The 21544-nt window shown below is 36.5% G+C and overlaps 1 protein-coding gene across 4 annotated transcripts in view; it reads left to right on the plus strand.

Annotated features, from left to right (window-relative positions):
- The window catches only part of LOC140051896 (uncharacterized), a 119628-nt gene that overhangs the window by 47927 nt on the left and 50157 nt on the right, over window positions 1-21544 (plus strand). For 2 of the 4 annotated variants that reach the window (XM_072097242.1, XM_072097241.1), the window contains exons 3-6: window positions 27-55; window positions 2069-2322; window positions 17713-17944; window positions 18397-18476. In XM_072097242.1, coding sequence (XP_071953343.1) covers window positions 27-55; window positions 2069-2322; window positions 17713-17944; window positions 18397-18476 — 595 coding nt within the window. Of the gene's footprint in view, window positions 1-26; window positions 56-2068; window positions 2323-17712; window positions 17945-18396; window positions 18477-21544 lie in introns of those variants that run through there. The other 2 variants (XR_011845557.1, XR_011845558.1) reach the window with 1 other exon arrangement.

The raw sequence follows: 21544 nt of genomic DNA on the forward strand, positions 1-21544 counted from the left end.
TATTTATATTTTATATTTTTTACTAGATGCATTAACAGAAGAAGAAGTATTTAAAGTGAGTATTGGTATAATGATATGACGTATTGGGAGTTCTACTACATACTAACAATATAGACAGTTTACAAGATATTTATAAATTTTGATAATATTAATAATGATTAATAACATAATACAAATTAAAAATTGCGAGCTGTGACATATATAATTAATCATTTGACTTGAATGCTGATCACAAATTTTTAATAATAGACCCATTCAAAGCTTGTTTTTTAATACATTTTTAAAGAAAACCAATTAACATGAAAATATGTAATATAATATAAATTACATTATATAATCTGAAAATTTGATGTATATGTTGACGATAAACAAAATTCACCAAGTTTAAAGAACCAATAGCGGATGAGCCAGCTCAGTGAACTTGAGTTGCTGATCGAGTCAAGATCATGCAACACGCAACAGTTACCCAACGATAGGCTTGTGGATAAAAAAATTAGTACAATTAGCTTGACAATAAATTCATTCATTCCAGCCACAATCAACAAACCTTTTAAGGTTTAAAGGAGGGAAGAGCCAGGACCATTCCCCCCAATACAATCCCAATCAGGTACTTTGTTACTCAAACGCCAGTCTCTCCACCCCACCTCCTCCCAACACACTCCTTACTGGGTGATGTGTTTAAGATGTTTCCAGTACAAATTATGTTGAACCACTCCCAACCCAACCCCTCAGTGGCAGTTTTCAAATCAAATGTAGGGTAAAACATTCTCAGTAAAGTTTTAGTCATGTAGGCCTAAACCACTCTAAACTCCCAACTTCTCCCCAGGGATAATTAAAATACTAAAATTTCCTACTACAATTCTGGTCAATTTGATAGCCACTACCCTTAGCCCAAGCAAAAATCCCAACCATGCCCTCAATCCCAACTCTCTACCCACCCCCGCGCTCGGGTAATTTTTTAACCTTCCCGGTACAATTGCGGTCATTTTGATACCCAATGTATGGTTTCGTGCGATAAACCAACGTACAAACTCTCTCACTTATAATATAGATATTAAACAACAATCTTATGTAGTCACGTTGACAACAAGTATAAAAGGTCACTTATTATAACTATGTTAAATCGGGCTTACAAACTATCGTCGACCCACCAGCAACGTACAAACTCTCTCACTTATAATATAGATATTAAACAACAATCTTATGTAGTCACGTTGACAACAAGTATAAAAGGTCACTTATTATAACTATGTTAAATCGGGCTTACAAACTATCGTCGACCCACCAGCTTTTTAATGATGAATGTGAAATTCTAAGGAAGATTTTTAAGCGTCTGAAATATCCAGATGAACTAATAACAACAACCATACAGAACTTTAAACCAGCGGAGAGCAATAACAACACTGCAGAAGGTGAAACAGATTTATCCGAAATACCAGTGCGAATCATCCTGCCATTCAAAGACCAGAAATCTGCGAACTCCGTCAAGCGACAACTATGCCAACTAAGTCACAAGATAAACAAAAACATTGTCCCTGTATTCATAAGTAAAAAAGTTAAAGATAACATTAGGAAAGTCGAAAAGAAACCTACTATTATAAGTCAACAATGTGTTGTGTATAAATTTAAATGTGACTTGTGCGATGCAAGTTATGTGGGATATACATGCCGACACCTCTACCAACGCATTGTTGAACATAGTAGATGCTTAATAGGACAGCATTTGAAGGATCATAACGTGATTGTTAATCCAAGTAAAATTAATTCATGTTTTAGTATACTTAGGAAATGCAAAAACAAATTTGACTGTCTTATCTATGAAATGTTGTATATCAGACAATTAAAACCTAGTCTGAATAAACAAAGTGACTCTGTAAAAGCTAAGCTTTTCATTTGACAAGATGTTAGACAATAGGTCTTTTGTTATTTAAACTTTGACCCTTGGCTTGTGCTACTTAATTAGTTGTTGTTTTATATTTTATTCATTGGACTTGATAATGACCCCATGATGGAGTCGAAACGTCGTTCTCTTTTAAGCGTTATTTTTATATTATGTAATCTTATGTAGGTTAGAAAAAAAGGATCAAAGAATGGGAGATCGTGCCAATATCCACGCTGTGATTGCAACGACTATATATCAACATGCAGAGGTATGCAAGCCTCCTGGTTGGCAAAATGTGATTCATGCAAACATTCAGACAGTGATCATCGTATTCCGACTCACTTTGACTTGCTGCGTTCACATAATGCTAGACGTGCTGGAACAACGCCATGCATTGCTTGTGTATTTGATTGTCAAGGGTTTGGAAAACCAGATGATAGGTAGGATCCTTATTTTTTTTAACTAAAACTAAACAAATCTACTGACGTTTCACAAACCAAGGCCTTATTTCACCCTCCAGCTCCTAAATACTGAATGTGCTAAGATTGCCAAGGCAGAAAATTAGACATTTAAACAAACATTTCCAGTAAGATCTACTCCAAATTTTTGTTCTTCAGAATAAAATAGTTGTAAAACCTTTTTTTGATGTAGTCATTTTGGCAGATGGTATAAACCACAAGCGTTGTTATTGCTATATTATTGTGTTCTTTAACAAATATAAATTGGCTTATGACGACACCAAAGTTCTGAGTACACACAGATGATTGCTACAGTCTATTGCATTGTAGTCTTTTGTCTGATCATGGTACTGAGAGAGTGATCCTATCTTTTATAATCTATGTTATCTTTCATTTTAGAAATACAGTAGAGTCATTTTATTTATAAACTAGGTAATACAATGAATGCAATTTTTAGCCCACTCTAGTATGAGCAACGGCGCCTATTTTTTTCAGAAAACCCCAGAATTTGTTATATGTATTTGCTGTATGAGTGCAATTTCCAGTCATCTAGAGGTGTAATTTTCTAAATGTTCTCATTAATGGTTGTATTTCTTATTTTGGCACGTTTGCACACGATACTGTTTGTGTAAAAGGGAAAACCCCGGTCTATACCATATTTACCATTTATTAGTGTATAATGGGGAGAAGAATAGGCCTAAATTAGATATTTTGATACGTAGGCACGAAATCAGAATAGTTGAAATGTGCTCATAAATCGATTGAAAAGACCTAACATTGTTCAGAGTGCAGAGCTTCCAGGGTGAACAGGACTTCAGAGGGAATCGCACCCTGGATCACATCGGGGCCCCTGACGAACCCTGGCCCCCAGCCAAAAATTATTCACTCCAAATTATTCAATCTTTTATTGGTTCTCGCGCTTTACTCGCAAAGTGCTCAGTATTTTTTCCCCGCTCACAAAGTGCTCAATCTTTTATTTGTACCCCTCGATTCACTCGCAATGTGTTCAATCTTTTATTGGTCTCCCTTGCGTCACTCGCAAAGTGCTCAATTTTTTACATGTCCCCCTCGCATCACTCGCAAAGTACTCCATCTTTTATTTGTCTCTCCCCCCCCCCCTAGCCTTTGAAACGGATCTGCGCCATTCATTAGAAGAGGGCTTTAGCAGCGAGTTTTCTATGGAAACAGATCATTTATCTTTTCTTCCATCTTTAGAATGATTTTCCACAAGCTATATAAGAGGGGCAACATCAATCAATATTTTTTTTTAAAGTCTTTTTTATGTAGTGATTTTTAGGTAGCACTGTAATGGCCTAATAGTACAAGCAACTAGGCTTACCTTATCAGTCTCGCTTTCCTAATTAATCACACAATATTCGTTAAGCCAGCCAAGGGTAAATAGTATAGGTTTGGTTCCGTGTCCAAATTCCTCTTGGTTTCCTGCTTCAAATAGACCGGATCGGGCGGCATCAAGGTCCCACTTTAACATCTGCATACCCCGTGTATGCAAATCAGGCTATCAGGGCAACGCCCTCATTCGGCCGAAAGGGTGGTCTGTTTACCCAGCGGGCGCCGTTAACAACACTTACATCTTATTTTAATAGGATAGGATACAGTAGATGGATGCTTTTTTCACTCATGCTCAAATTCCATATAAATGCCTAAGTTCATGTTAACATCCTTTTGGAACAGCCAAATATGTTATGATAACATATATCATTCTTTATTATGATGTATGTGGTCTGCAAAACAATAGACAAAAATAAAAATTTGCTGACAAAATCAGTGTCATTACCTGTACTTTACATGCCTAGGCCTACACATCAATATATGTTCTAGGATTGCATAGTCATGTTGTCTTATAGGGATAACGATGCAAAATTAAAACCAAATTAAACATTATCTGTTAGTATGTTGTATTAATGTTACAATAAAGAAAGAATTACGAAAATCTGACTTGTAGTTTTCGAAATATAGGGTCTAAAACATCGCCAAAAGTGATTGTTTTTAGCCACGAAAAAAAGTAAAACAATTTGCGGCCTCAGTTGGTTAAAATAATTACATATAATTACGTTTTTAGTAATTTATTTTATATATCGCCATTGGAAATATCAATAAAACATGTTATTAAATGCTTATAAAATATATAAAGTTGTTTAATTAACGGAATTTGGACAAATTCATTGCTCTAACTTTGTGTAGTACCGATCAGAGAGACCATGTGACTTTATCGTAAACGCGCAAGAAAAAACATTCCGCTGCCGGTGATTCGCATTCATCAATAAAATCAGCCAGAATCCAAAATCATTCAACCGTGAGCAATGCCAATCCCGGGAAAGCCCAGCTTTGATTACCTTACGATGACATCATATCACAAAATGGTGGTTTTGTAGTTGAGCCTCGCGGAATATTCTGTTCCAAAAATGAAATACATGGATATTTTTTATGGTATGTGTGCTTTTTCTTTAAAAAATTTGAATAATAAAGGCCTCATATTGAGAAAAAACCAGGGCTTTTGGCACTTATAATAAATATATTTTAGAGAAAAAAGCACATGGCATGTGGAACTATATAATCTTAGCGTAGGAAGACATACAAATCCCAGGTCATGAGAGGATCAATAGACCGGGCGCCCGAAAGATTTATTCATGTGAAAAGATACAAAAGGTTTGATGATGTAGTTAGGTGCGTGGGCGAGATGCAATATTCGACATTGCTGCCGGGTCACAGCCTGTACATGGGGCCTGTGGGGATCATAACATATGGGGGTAAAAATGCATTTATTCATGTGAAGCGATACAAGGATAAACTTTTTTGGAAATCGTTCGCAGTGGGCTACTAATAATTACATCACCAATGACAGCAACTTTTTAGGGCCACGCCCAAATGGGTTTATTCATGTAAAGTGATACAAGGTTGAATCTTTTTTTAATGGCAGCAGTACATATTGGGGATGACAAAAACACCAATGACAGCAACTTTATCCTGTACATAAGCTCAGACAGCAGCCCTAAAGGTCCGCAGTTTCCCCCTATTCGGCTATATACTCGGCGCGTACGTCTTCTTATGGCGTTCAGCTGAGTTAGAAATACGTGATATGGACTCGGACTGACAATAAATACACAGTAGAATGCTAAAACAATAAATAAAGAGAGCAGTTGTTTCCTGTACCAAATCATCAAACATCAAACTCTTAGGAACTCGCCCAAAATGGGTTTATCCATGAAGTATGAATCATTTTTGAAAAAATGTTTTTTTTTCTATTTATCCGGTACACAGCAGCTCAAATGCCCGAGGCTCCATTCGTGATCAACAATGTTGATAATACAAACACATTCACGAATAACGAGTGACTTTTATTTTATAATTGAAATATATCTTTATTTTGGAATAATAAATAACATCAACAAAAACACTTAAAATAACCAACAGCAGATTTGTATTTTAGGGTAACATTTTGAACAATCAATATTATATCAAAATCATTATTTCGATCAAAATAATATAATTTTAAGAATATTTTTCAGATAAACTAAATAATTACACTCATAATGATCGACACCGGTACCGATTATTGTACATTATTATTATAACTCAATTTAAATATTGTATTGATTACACACTAGACACTAGTGATATGTCTATATGAAAAAAGGCAACGAAATCTAAATTTGCAACATTTTTTAACATAACATAAGATAATAGTAAAGTAAATAATAGTTCGAATTCAACATAAACAGAATTGGTAAGGTATAGATTAGACTATCGATTGCACCCTATTTCTGTATTTTTAACTCAATTTAAATTAAAAAAAGTAACCGTTTTCATGTGAATTAAACTGATAAAAACCAACAAAAAACTTAATGTGCCAACATTTTAAACATCGTTACTTGTCCATAATGGATCGACTACTGTATCGATTACTGCACGTTGTTTTACTTTAACTGAACCAAAGTCAAATTTTTAATTGTTACTGTACTAACATTAGACAGTGATATCTGATAAAAGGCAACATTGTCACGAAACCTTGCCAATTTAGTTATACAGAAAACAATTACAAATTACTTTAAGAGCTTCTATCGTTATTTTAATTATTTTTTTTCCTTTTCTTTTAAACATTTATACCTCAGGCTCAAACGAGCATTCATATGAAGTTTCACATTTAACCATTCAATAATATCTAATAAATAAATACCCGTTAACAATAAACACATAAATAAATATCTTACAAGCTCCCTTTACTCCCTCAATTATCTCTAGAGATGGCCTTTACCCCTTTCCTAATACTCAAAACCCAATTAAATACAATAAACAAATAAATGAATACAACAATAAATAAATAATTACTTCTATTCCAAATACACTCTACCCTAATTCCCCTATACGTATACTTGCATCATCGTTACACTTCACAATATTATTCAATTAATTTCATCCTATAAATCTCGAATTACCCTCTTAAATTACTATCCCCATTCCCTATGATCCAATTAATACAACACTTTCTCTATCTCGTCTTATATACTTCGATTATCTTCTAATATATTTTAGCCACTAATTTAATCAATTTGTCTTATTTATGTTCGTTTCTTTTTCACATAATTATATAATACTCGTTAATTCATAATTCAGTATCTATTCCATATTTATAATAACAAAACTTTGTTTCACACTATTTCTTAAATTCGTACGTTATTCTATTCTTTTCCACACATATAATATTCGTTATTTCATAATTCATCTATCTATTCCATATATATAATTACAATAAAGTTGTTTCACAATATTTCTTAAATTCATATACTATTCTATTCTTTTCCACACATATAATATTTGTTATTTCATAATTCATCTATCTATTCCATATATATAATTACAATAAGTTTACACGTTGATAATGCCATGTAAGTTCCAATCAGGTGGCTATTTCACACACCAGTAGCCGTTGTATATAACATTCCACGCATTATTTCTGTAACCATCCTTCTTTTCTTTAACGTCTTTCTTTAATGTCTCCAATTCAATGGTGTGTCGTACTAGTAGTAAGTTTTTCCTTTCCGTCTCGTTCAATTCCAATATCGTTACTATTCCGTACTCTGGTTGTGTTGTGTTCTGGTTGCCAGAGTCCTTTAGTTATAAATTCAATTAGTCAATCTGTTCTTCAATGTAGCCTATCACTCAATTAACAGTCGTAAAAAGAGACCTCAGATTAGAAATTAAAGAGTTATTTATTACAAGACTACAATATCGCTGAAGTGTGCATCAAATATCTATATCTCTTACTTTGTGGTTTTCTTTATTTTCTCCGCTTAGCAACTTATCAATACAACAATAGTAGTTTGCCACACCCAATCAAGAAATGCAACACTCAGCTTACTCCCAACTCCTTGTTTCAACCTCGCGCCGTTCCCGCACACACTTTATATACCAACCCATCATCCAATAAGAGACCGCTACGCATGAATGACCCCCTCATACGGTACAATGGAACAAAAATTAAATCACTTGTGACACTATACTTATAAAAAATTTTATTTTTTTATTATTCAATCACTTTTATGTTGGTTCGGTGGGGTTTGCTATGGTTTTTTGGAGGTTTGCGGGGTTTACCAATCATTTTTGACCAAAAAATGATGTTTTACCCCAAAAATAAGTTGTTAAATGTAGAAATTTAATTTTTTTTTTACATTGATATACCCAGTGGGTTGTACACTACATGATTCAATCACTTTTATGTTGGTTCGATGGGGTTTGCTATGTTTTTTTGGAGGTTTGCGGGGGTTTGCGGGGTTTGCGGTGTTTAGCAATATCCGTAATATCTGATAAAAGGCAACATTAATAATACTGGACCAAATTAAATATCGTTACTTATCCACAATGGATCGACTACTGTATTGATTATTGCACATTATTTTTCTCTAACTGAACCCAGGTCGAATATTTTACATGCAGTGTAACTATCGACACACTGTAAAAGCACAATTGAGCAAAGACATCGAGGTTACTGGCTCTATGCATCAAATAACTGAATATTGTACATTCATCATATTCCATTACTAGCTTAACAGAATACACGATATAATAAAACCAATAGCGTCATTTATAAATTTGATTATATCACACTGTAATGATACTGGATTCTTCTTGCCAACTATCTATGGATCAAATAGTTCAGTATTTATATTTGATATATTATACAATATTTACCGGTACTTCAAAACTGTACTTCAAAAATGTTTTATGTAAACGATTAAAAACTATTAAATCAGCCGTAATGCATAATCTTTTGAGTTTCTCTATTCGTCATCATCACAGTCACTTTCACTGTCATCACTCCAAGGTTGGTCATCATTGATTTCAGCTTCAAAATCTATTATTTCAAGTTCTTCATCATCACTTTCTTCCAATATCCCTGCATCAGTATCGTCAAGTACTGTGTTTGATTCAGCACTTTGTTTCGAGTGTGGATCACTAGTCAACGTATCTGGTAGAGCATTTCCATCAAACCATTTAGGTACATACCTTCCATCACCATTATCAACCCATCCATAGTTTAGTGGGTGTAGGTTTTGTGTTGGCTGAGGAGTATGAGCGTGTCTCCACATAATAGATACATAGTTTGCCCTCAACAGATTCTGGGTGAGTGTGATTTCACATGGTGACAATGACGAACAGTTGATCTTCTTGACTTTCTTCTTTCCAGTTGTCATTTTGCGAAACGATTGGTACCTGGCCTCATTAATACTATTAATGCTTTTAAACCCATCTTGCATACATAGGCAGTGACTGCGGGTTTTTCCATCCTGTCACCACAAAGCGATCGCAATGCAGCAACATGTTTCTTGTCCTTCACTAAATATGTAAATGGGATTGACTTGCCTTTGCGGTAAAATGCCGAAGTGAAATCACACCTAGTGAGTGCGTGAAATGCAATGAGCGCCTCACTTAATCCATCCTGCTTCTCTTCGAGATCTCTGGACACTGCTGACACATTAATCATACGTCGGTTGTTTGCCGACCCATAGTCAATTAGGATAGTACCTTGACTTTTTGCTGCAAGACCTATTAGAACGACGAGGACATCTGTATCCGATGATCAGATATTTATGTTCCCGTCAGTTAGATAAGCGTGGAATCCTAGCAGCGTGTCTGCCTCTTTATGGTCCCCTTGGAATGCTGTTGGTTTGTCTACTATTAACTTCCCGACTAAGTTTACCTTGAGTCTGACGTACTTTCCACCATACGATACATATAACGTCTTTCTCCTAACAATCTCTGCATAATGCTGGTTGGTTATCTCACGTAGAATGTACTGGGCAAATGCGTCTTTAAATTCCCCATTTTTTAGCAGCTCCGTACCTTTCTTGTGTTGTTGTTGCACTGCCCCGGTTATTGTGAACGTGGATCCGGTATCTTCCGTTCCTCTCTTATGCCTTTCCACATCTTTTATAGATGGAGTAACATACTTGTCTAGAAGTAGATGGACAGAATTTCCAGCAGCTGAGCATACCTTGATCATGATATCTGTAATTATTTTGCCATATGTGGATGAATTGTCCATTTCAAGTCCATTATCGAAAAGTATTGCGTCGATCACCGGATCTGGGATGTCATTCTGATTTGGTATTTGCGACTCTAAAATCTTGGTAAGCGTTGCCTTCTCTGTTTTTGTCGGAGTACCATCAGTATGTGCGATTGAAAGCGGTTTATCAGTGATAGGGAAGCACAGGACCTAGTGTAAATCAATGATAGTCATTGAAAGTAAATATCCAAATGCGTCACAAACACCCTCAGCAGCTCCAAGAGCCTTTTTGTCTTTAGATGGTTTGATCTTCATGTTTGCAGCAGCAAGATTTCGAACCTTTACACGCTTGACCGTCTTCAATAATCTTGTGTCGTTTGCCATACACTCCTTGTGAAATACATGCCTTAGCTTTGCTCCTCGCTGCAGTGTATCGAGTAGATACAAACGGGTATCCGGATTAGCAGACTTCCCTGTGGCAATGTTGAGCAATTTGGTTGGTGCTTCAACAGCAAACGGATTACATGTGTTGTGTAGCATGCCTAGTAGATTATTTACATCGCGGTTATCCCGTTCAATCCTCCGCTTACGTAACTGGTTAGCTGGGGTTTCACCAGGCTGGATGCCACACATATCCTTCATCTCAGATACAGCCATACTACGTTGAGTAAGACAAACACACCAACGGCGAAATGCGCTAGCCGAATTAAAAAAAGAGGTTATTCACTTGCCGAAGATGCGGCGTCCCTGTTAACCGTTTGCTCTAGGGATATATCGATTGCACTTCTGGAGTATGTCTTTGTGGTTCTTCAGGTCGAGAAAGTACCAGCCTCTGGTTCGATGTGCTTTAGCTTTTCTACATACAGTGTCCCCCATCTTGCGTAATTTGGCCTGTTTAAACCAAAAAACACTTAAATCAGCGATTTCCATGTATAGGTCCACATTATTTGTCTTCACAGCACGCTGTAATTCGCGATATTGCCCAAAATGCTGCTATTTCGCCAAGTTCACCTTTGATAGTACGATGGAAGAAATCTTCATAGTCAGCAACCATCTTTTGGAAATTCTGACTTTCGGCAATCTCGCGTTGGGCCTCGATGTCCTCATTTGGTACTGCTCGAATCGTTTTAATGACTTCATCATGCTCATGAACGTGGTCGATGTCATTGTTAAGAAATTGTTCAAACAATGCCTTTTCAAGTGCCATTGCACTCAGTTGATGAATTTGAGTACATCTGTTGTATAGCTTTCCATGTATGAAACCGTTTAGTGAACCTTCTGTAAGTATATATTTCAGGCCAGAATCTGCAATGTATGTTCCAACAGCTCCGAAAAATGCCAATTCAATGTGGTCGTATGTGACAGGATGGTAAGACATTCCTGTTTCATCTGCAATCTTTAGCGATCGAACCATAGTCTCTTGTACAACATCATTCCTCGTAGGAGGTTGAGAAATTGGATCCATGTAGGCAATAACAGTGAGAGGCAGTGGGTCATTAATGAATTGAGAGTAAACCCCATTGAATAGGGGAAGTTGTTCGTTAAGTGATTTAGCTAGCCACATAAAATCAAGGTGCTTTGTCCTTATAGCAGAATATGTTATGTCGGATTCATTCATCGAGTCTTGATTAGTACTTTCAAATTGGAATGTAGCCAGTTTCAGATTTGTATAGAACGGCGGTACGGTCTTCTCTGCTCCATCAAATTTTCTTCTAGGTCTTCCAACAACTGAAGTGACTGGTGCCTCATCTATAATGGGTTGCTGTTGGATTACATTTTGATAGGCGATAACGACTGTGACATGGAGTTTACCATGATGTTTACCATCCAGTGTTTCCATGTTTAGATCGTAATTGTCGCATGCAGTTCCTGTGATAGATAAATAGTTTATTATCATACTATATTCATTGAACTCAAATCAACAAAGCATACATATTTAAATAATCCATGAGAAAAATAATAGTACTCATCATTTATCAATTATTTATTAACACTTACCTGTAGCCAATATTCGTTGCAAGAGCAGGCCAGCTGGTGTCTCTAATTTTGAGGATGCGCATGTGTAGGCGATCTCCGTCTCTAAACGTTTACACTCATCTTAACTAATGGTGTGACTAAGTCTATTCAGAACTTTGATTGCTCCTTTGGATCCAATCATTGATGATAGGCCAAGCCCCAATGAAGTACTTTTCCATGGCCTAACAGACAGACAAATAAGATTCAACCTCGTATCGCTTCACATGAATAAAGAGGGAGCTGGTCAGCTGCAGCCATTTTGCTTTTACCATGCTGCCGTTTTTATAACAATCTTCCTCCATTTTGGTGTCTTTTAACTCTTGTTTAATTGTTTCCGTTGTAATTTGTTTTTATTGTGTTACGTGATGTCAAGCCAAGTTTGTACTGTTGTTGTTTGCCGTTCTGCTGAATTGATATAAGCCTAGGCCTAAGCACTACCTGACCATCGAAAACAGGAGTTACGCCCGACCGGTAAAAGTGGCATATCGCCCTACAACTACTATTAAAAAAGTTTAGCCTAGCATGATCGTCGAGAGCTTGAACATGTGTGTCCGGTATACCGAAAGTGAACTATTAGGGATTAATCCAGCAAAGATAATTAATGGACAACCAAGATTAAACAACAGTAATAATATTTACGAACTGTCGGATATTTTGTTCAGACATTTAAAATGTTTAGGCATCTTGAATATGAATAGATCGCGCAGAGGAGGTAAAAGAACAAGAAGACATAGGCCTATAACTGCTATTATTACTCGTAGAAAACTCGCTTTATACAAGCCAAAGAGGAGCTGCTGGCTAAGAAAAATTACGCTTCGAACTAACTCGCGCCTAGAAGATACCGGTAACAATAGACAACATTTCCATCATGCTCTCCCGTGTCACTTGTCTACAGACTGGATGAACTTGAGGTGCTTATCCGACAACATAACATTGATATTGCAGTCATCACTGAAACGTGGCAAACTAAACATCGAACCGACAAAAGAGGTGGTGGCGTTGCCATCTACATAAGAGCTAATATTGCATCAAAAAATCTATCTAATATTATAGTTCCTGAAGAACTCGAATGCCTTTGGATTTTTGCTACTGTAGGCCAAAACGACTGCCAAGATCAGTTTCGACAATCATCATATGCGCTGTTTATATACCTCCTAGTTCGCCTAATCAAACCCTACTAATGGATCATATTACGCAATCAGTTGACACATTAAAACTTGTTCATCCTGATGCTGGCTTTATAATTTTAGGTGATTTAAACAGAACTAATGTTGAGCCAATTTGTCGATCTCACAATCTAAAACAAATAGTCAAGGAACCTACTCGAGGAGATGGGGTGCTTGATCTTATTGTGACCAATCTAAAAAGTCAATACGACTGTCCAAAGATTTATTCACCAATGGGCACCAGTGATCACAATGTGATAGTCCTATCACCGAAAAGAATCCTAATCAAGCCTGATCCTAAATCAGTGAAAAAAAAGATAACGCAACCCATGAAGGCAGCGGATATCCAAAGATTCGGTCAATGGATTACGACTTACAATTGGTCTGATGTATATAATTGTGATAGTGTTGAAGATAAAACATCTATGTTTTATGAAAGCTTAAATGTTGCGATTGATTACTACTTTCCAAAAAAATCAGTAAAAATGCATGTGCGTGATCGACCATGGATGACACCTGCAATCAAGAATCTGATAAAAAAGCGCCAGCAAGCTTTTGCGACCAGAGCAGGGGTGGCGCCAGGATCTTCCCGACGCGGGGGCTACATTCCCCGACGAGGGGGCTATGCGAGCGAAGCGAGCATCACTAGGCTGGGGGCCAGGGGGGCCGCCAAGGGCCCCCGGTGGGGTCCAGGGGGCGAAGCCATCGGAAGCAACGCGTTCTAGCGTCATTTGAGGTCATTTTAATCAGATTTAGGGTAGCCATTTTTTCCATTTTTTACAATGCATAGGCCTAAATAAAATACTGCGTGCAAAAAAACGATGCGCGATGACTGTTTCAATCCATATTTTTCAATTTAAAAAATAAAAGTTCAAAGAAAATTTAGAAAAATAGAGTTGGAGGTCCCGGAAGTTGGACTTATTATACTTCAAAACATGAAACAAAATATATAAGTCCCTATCAAGGTTGTGACTGAGCTAAGAAATGTTTGAAAAATAGAGATGTTAGGTCCCGGAAAATGGACTTCTTGTACTTCGAAATATGACCAGCTTTATTGTTGGGGCTGAGCTAAGAAACTGTTTAAAACTAGAGCTGCAGGTCTTCAAAAAATTGCATTTTATACTTCGGAAACATCAGGCCTAGAGGCTTAAAAAACGCAAGCGTAGACCTTTTTCAGTCGGGGAAATAAGTTTATTCCTCCCAAGTGTATGCGTGCGTACCATCTGGACTTCCGAGTGGTGAGAAATTCATGACATACAGGACATTGAAAATGTAATAACTTAGCTATAATAAGATGTTGGCTAAGCGAAAATGGCATGTTTTTTTGTTTAGTAATGGATGAAAAAATTATTTTAGGTTCCCCACGGTACAGAAGGTTACTTGTAAATTAAAAAAATTGGTGAATATACGAACAATTAACGTAATTCGTTTTTGCTGTAGTGTAGCGTACGTCGACGCAGTACACGACGTAACCGTCAGTAAACTTCGCCTGGAAAATAACTACAGTACACATTTTGGTCCCTCTGGATGGAACATGATATCACGCGTCTCGACCCAACGTTGAACGATTCGTACAAAGGGATACCGCCAGACAAGTGCGAACCTAGCTATTGTTTAGTAGTAAGTTAGATCGCTGGCAATAATGAATGCATATATAGTGCATAATATCACTCTGACGTACTCTCACGGTCAATGAAACGTCGCGGTTTTCTAGGCGCTGAAGCTAGCTACGAAGTGAACGCGAACGCTTTTTACTGTATATTATATTCCCCAACAAAAAGTACCCGTGTTCCCTTCGGTAACCGTCGGTAAACTTCGCCTGGAAAATAACTACAGTACACATTTTGGTCCCTGGATGGAACTTGATATCACGCGTCTCGACCCTACGTTGAACGATTCGTACAAAGGGATACCGCCAGACAAGTGCGTACCTAGCTAATGTTTAGTAGTAAGTTAGATCGCTGGCAATAAATGAATGCATAAAAGTGCATAATAGCTCTCTGACGTCGTACTCTCACGGTCAATGGAACGTCGTGGTTTTCTAGGCGCTGAAGCTATATGAAGTGAACGCGAACGTTTTTTACTGTATATTATATTCCCCGACAAAAAGTACCCGTGTTCCCCGACGGGGGGGCTAGGCTCCCCGACGAGGGGGCTAGAGCCCCCGTAGCCCCCCCCGCTGGCGCCACCACTGGACCAGAGGAACATCAAATGTATGGAGATTCTACAAAAACTGTGTGCAAAATCAAATCAAATCGTGCAAAAAACAATATTACAAAGAAAATATTAGTAATCTAAAATCATCTGACTCGAAAAAATGGCGCCAAGGTATCAAACTACTTTCAAATAAGCTTAAACCACAACCTACCATTTGTGCCCCAGGTGTTCCGTTAGATAATTTGGTTGGCACGAGCAATGCTATCAACTCCTTCTTTGGTGACATAGCACGCAGCAGACCCCCTATCGCCTTAAACAAATTACCATCATTTCTACCTGCACAACAGCCGCCTTGTGTGTCGGAGTGGGAGATGTATCTAGAACTTAAGAAAGTGAAGGTTGGAAAATCTCCTGGACCCGACAATATTCCAAATAAAATCTTGAAGGAATTTGCATGTGAGATTAGCCAACCAATAACGCATATTTTCAACACATCCTTAAGCAAAGGCATTGTCCCCGGCTTGTGGAAGGATGCCGTAGTTGCCCCAATCGCAAAGGAGAAGAACAAAAGTATTGTGAATGTAAATAAATTGCGCCCCATATCTCTAACTTGCACTCTTGCTAAGATAGCAGAGGGATTCGCATCCCGCTGGTTAATTTCGGACATTCATAAGAATATTGATAAGCGACAATTTGGTAGCCAAAAAGGTTGCTCTACCAGCCATTATTTAATTGATTTATTAAATGTATTTTTTTCTGGTAGTAATACACCTAAGTCCTTGGGGAGGTTGGTTTTGACCGACTTCTCCAAGGCCTTTGACAGTGTGGACCACACTATTGCTGTGAGCAAGCTAGTTAAATTAGGATATAGACCAGAAATCATAAGTTTTGTTTCAGAACGTACACAAAAAGTGAGGTATAACTCTGTCTTGTCTAATAGTGTTCAATTAAACTGTGGTGTTCCCCAAGGAACCCGACTAGGACCCATCATTTTCCTTGCAATAATAAATGATGCACTGTTGAATAGTGATCTAAAAGTATGTAAATACGTTGATGATTTATGTATCGGTGAAGTGGTTAAAAGAAACAATTCTTCTAATATCCAACAAACAGTTAAGGATTTTTGTATATGGTCAAATGAAAATAAACTCAATCTTAATGTTGATAAATGTAAAATGATGTACTTTTCGTTTCAAAAAGTACTTCCAGTCATTGATCCCATTGTAATTGACGACCGACAACTAGAATGTGTCACAGAAGTGAATATCTTAGGTGTCTGGGTCCAAAACAACCTTAAATGGGATAAAAATGTTAGTGAAATCATCTTAAAAAGTAGTAGAAAACTTCATATGTTATGTCGTCTAAAAAAATTCAGAGTCCCTGTAGAAGATCTAGTAGCGGCTTATACTGGCTACATTAGATCTACCCTTGAATATGCGGCACAAGTGTGGCATTCAGGTATAACTAACGAACAGAGCAATGCCATTGAGAAAATACAGAAGAGAGCATTCCGAATCATCCTAGGCCATAAATATATAGATTATCCCCACGCATTGCATAACCTTAACCTCCTAACTTTATCAGAACGTAGAACAAAGCTGTGCCTTAAACTTGCCAAAACTTGCGCAAAAGACGATCGCTTTTCATGGTGGTTCAATAAAAATAACACAGCTCACAATATGGTTCTTCGAAATCCAAAAAAATATGTTGAGCCATTAGCCAAAGTCAACTGTTATCATAATAGTGCAATCCCATATTTTACCAGAATTTTAAATAAAAATAATAATAATATATAAAGAGTTAACAATTTCAGCAGCAACATCTGTTGGCTCCCTTGTGTTTTTTAGTGAATTTTTATACTATTTTAATGTTTTTAATGAATTGTTAATCAGTTGTTTTTATATATATATATATATATATATATATTTAAGTGCATATCCGTACCGTAATTTTTATACATAGTAATTTAAAGATTTTTCTTGAACCATATATTTTTATATCTAATTGGTAAATTTGTTGTTGTCTTTATATGTGTATATTGATCTGTGCAATTTTTATTGTTATGTAAATCCCAAGCAATTCAGTTTCTTTTCTCTGTGATTTGTGGATATATTAAAATAAATAAAATAAATAAAAAAAACCATTTGGGCGTGGCCCTAAAATGTTGCTGTTTGGCGCCCCGTACAGGATAAAGTTGCTGTCATTGGTGATGAAATCATTAGTAGCCCACTGCGAATGATATCCAAAAAAGTTTATCCTTGTATCGCTTCACATGAATAAATGCATTTTTACCCCCCTATGTTATGATCCCCACAGGCCCCATGTACAGGCTGTGACCCGGCAACAATGTCGAATATTGCATCTCGCCCTAATACGCACCTAACTACATCATCAAACCTTTTGTATCTAATATGTGATACACTGGCTCTAAATGTGATAAATGGCCACACCCTACGGAAAAATTATTAAAAAAATAAATGACACATAATAAAATGAAATTTTTATTTCTAGCATTTCTCAGGATAGCCCATTGTCAAAACAATGTACGTTCTGTGCTCACAACATTGAAAACCATCGACCAAAAATGGAGACCGATGTTTTAATCCTATCAATACTACAAGCAAAGAAGTCTGTTAGATGTCAGAAATCATTAGAGACAAACAAACTTGGAAAGGTTAATGGGTATGATATGAAAGACTGGTTTGAAGCAGTTAATGTTGATCCAGATGAGAGACAGGATGTGGTGATTTTTTTTTCTTGTTTTGAAATAGAAAAGTAGATTCAATAGACCGCATATCCACTAAGGTGTGCCAACCTCAGCATGCTTACCATACAGGCTTCTTCGATGAGGAAGGAACTATGTTTTTATTTGTCGATGGTGAATCATGACACCTTATTGCATTACAAATCAAGTATTAGTGTTGGACTACTGATTTGACGTTATTTTGAATCCAACACTCCTTTCATTGCTTGTATTCTTAGGCAAGACACTTTACTTTCGTTTGCCTCTCTTCACCCAGGTGTGTCCATTTGACCCAAAAATAAAAAGAGAGAAGTTAATAGTGGAGACTTTAAATGCCCAAATGTGACTATGCCTGTAACCACCCCCCCCCCCCCCCCACCTCTGACTGATATTATAAGATTCTAATGTCAAGAATATGGTGCAACCGGTATTTTATTCTCTTTACATTTCAGAGTGGTGTTCTTAACTGTTATTGCAGAGGTTTCACAGTTGATGACCCGGCCAGAGTTTGTCACACATATTATGGCTTAATGTAAGTCAACTTATTCAATTTTTCAATGGATGACATACATCATTAAGGATTTTGCAATTACCTAAACCATGGACTCAATTCTTGTATAAATATATATATTAATTTTAAGTGGAGAGTATTTCAACATGGCAATCCCTTTTTCAATCACGAGTTAATTTTCCCAAGCTTTTGAAGTCTTTTTGCTCAACTTTTTATAAATTGGTTTTTTAAATCATTTTCAAATCATGTTTTCTCTTAAATTCTTAATAAATATAAATATTAAAAATAAATATGAATATAAATCTATATAAATATACCTAATAGAGTACTAACTAAAGACCCCATCATTATTTCTAAAGCATTTAATAATTTTTTTGTAGAAATCAGACCCTCCCTTGCAAACAAAATCCCTCCCAGCAATGTTTCTTTCAAAGACTTTCTTCCACAACCAAATCCGAAATCAATTTTCTTAACCCCCGTCCTAGAAGATGAGGTCATAAAAATTATGTCCTCCTTCGATAACAATAACAATAAAATAATTTAGTGGAGTTGTGGCTTGGTGGTTATGATGCTTGGCTACCACTCCAAGGGTCCTGGGTTCAAGTCCCGTCACATGTCAGGATTTTTTCTAAGGACCAAATTACAACTCCACTCCCAAAGACTTGTAATAAGACTTTGTTTATGTAGAGCATCTTGTGTATATGTTTGTCTTGTGAACCTCTGAGGGTCCCTAATGATCAGCATTAGCTGGATGGATCACCCTCATTAAATATGGTTTAAAAAAAAAATAAATACTGATGATTTCCATACTAAAGCCATTAAACATGTTATCAACCGTATCTCCCTTCCCTTGTGTCACATTTTTAATCTTGTCCTCTGCAAAGGTGTTTTTCCAAATAGGTTGAAGCTGGCTCCAAATCCAACCTTTCTAACTATCGTCCTATTTCCATCCTGTCAATCTTTTCGAAAGCCTTGGAAGGAGTTAATCTATGATAAAACATTTTCATTTATCAGTAAAAATTCTCTTCATGGCTTTGATCGATCTCACTAACAACATTATTCATGCTTTCGAAAATCGTCAATTTGGAATCAGACTTTTTATCGACCTTTCCAAGGCTTTAGACAACATTGATCATAATATTCTACGCTTTAAACGTTTTCAAAAGCTATCTCACTAACCGCTCCTAATGCACTAAATATTTTAACTCTATTTCCAATTTTTGCCCTATCACCTGTGGCGTCCCCCAGGGCTACTTACTTGACCCTCTCCTGTTCACCCTTTACATTGATGATATCCACCGTACCTCACACCTGATAAATTTTTTTAATACGCTGATGACACTACAGTTTTTCATGCCAACAAAAATATTTAAACTCTTTTTGACATCTTTAATACCAACTTTATCCCTTGTCCCAGTATTTTGCTGCAACAAACTCTCCCTCAATCATAAAAAATGTACCTACATCCTATTTGGAACCCCACAGTTGACTAGAGTTATTGTTGATAATAGATATTATTGATAATAATGAAATCCCCTCTGTAAAGTCTATGAAATTTCTTGACGTACCATCGACAACTGTCTCTCATGGAAACCGCATATCCAGGAGACTGAGATCATGGTGTCAAAGAACCTTGGGATCATTTCTAGGCTATCTTCCTTCCTCCCAACTAATATTCTCAGAACCCTTTATTGAACTCTCATTCATCCTTTAATTTGAGCTATGGTAATATTGTCTGGGCCAACACTTACCCAACAAACATCAATAAACTTTCTATACTACAAAAAAAAAAGCTATCAGGACTATATCTGGCACTCATCCACTGTTGCATTTCTACCATTTATTCTCCAAACTCAATCTTCTCAAATCTCTGACATTAACCTATCCCAGCAAGGTGTTTTTGTTTTTTCAGCTACTCACTCACTTCTCCCTTGCTATCTTAACGACCTTTCGCTTTTCGCTCCCAATAATAACGTTCATAAATATGACACCAGAACCAAACATTATATATTCCCAACACCAACTATTTTCAACAGATATTCTGGACCACTCTATTGTTTAACAATTTACCCCTCTCAATTTCTTGTGCTGCCACCCGCTATTCATTCAATAAGAAGATAAATTACTACTAAATTGATCTGTTTGATAAGGTCGTTGTTTCATGTTCTGTGACTTGCTAGATTGTATTATTCATTTTGTCTTCATATTCGCTGCAGCTGTACTTTTATCATTCATTTTGTCTTCATATTTGCTCTATGCCATGCAGCTGTACTTTTTTTCTGTTCATCATTTTTTCAAACTGTTATCTACTGGTATTTTATATTCTTTTTTTTTATTTCACTATTGTTAAATTAATTTAACTTTATTTGTATTTGTTTTTTTCATAATTTTCTATTTACAAGTAATTTGTAAAGGCAATCCTGTCTCAAGATTCTCATCTTTTCTCGGATCTGCCTTCGTCCATTTTTTTATTATCTCTTGCCATCGTTGTTTTTTGTTATCTCAGGGAGTTTATAACAACTCCCTGGTTATCTTTTGTCTTTTAGACGTTAATAAATGTTCTTTGAATGAATGAATAAATGAAAAGTACATGTACTTAAGAATTTACTGGCTCATTTATGCTGTATTACAGCCTTTATTTCCACATATATATCTAGCCTCTATCTCTAGCCTCTACTTTACGTTTTTAGTACACCACAGCATTTTACTCAGTGAGCCAAACCATGATTTACGAAAATCATTCGGTTCAAACGATGGGTGTAATTAATTAAAACTTCAACGACTCTATCATTCGATACGGTTCACTGGCTGCCGAGACTAAACACTGTTTTTGGCAGCATATTTGTAGACCAGGCCATGGCGGTACACAGCAGTGGAGGTTGCGTAGTAACAACTCACTAAACATGTCAAATTACTGTTATTTTTTGCCTTTTTTTAGTCTTTATCATTAAAATTCAGGAAAGTGATAATCCTATCATGTGCTGCCCCTCAATAAACATCAGTGTGACAAATGTGAGCATGTACCATTCAGTGGCTTTGGAGGAGTAAAATTATGCATACAATTTAGTAGCATTAATATATAAACACTT

The sequence above is a fragment of the Antedon mediterranea genome, chromosome 6, assembly GCF_964355755.1.
Source record: "Antedon mediterranea chromosome 6, ecAntMedi1.1, whole genome shotgun sequence".
In the NCBI taxonomy this organism is placed as follows: Eukaryota; Metazoa; Echinodermata; class Crinoidea; order Comatulida; family Antedonidae; genus Antedon; species Antedon mediterranea.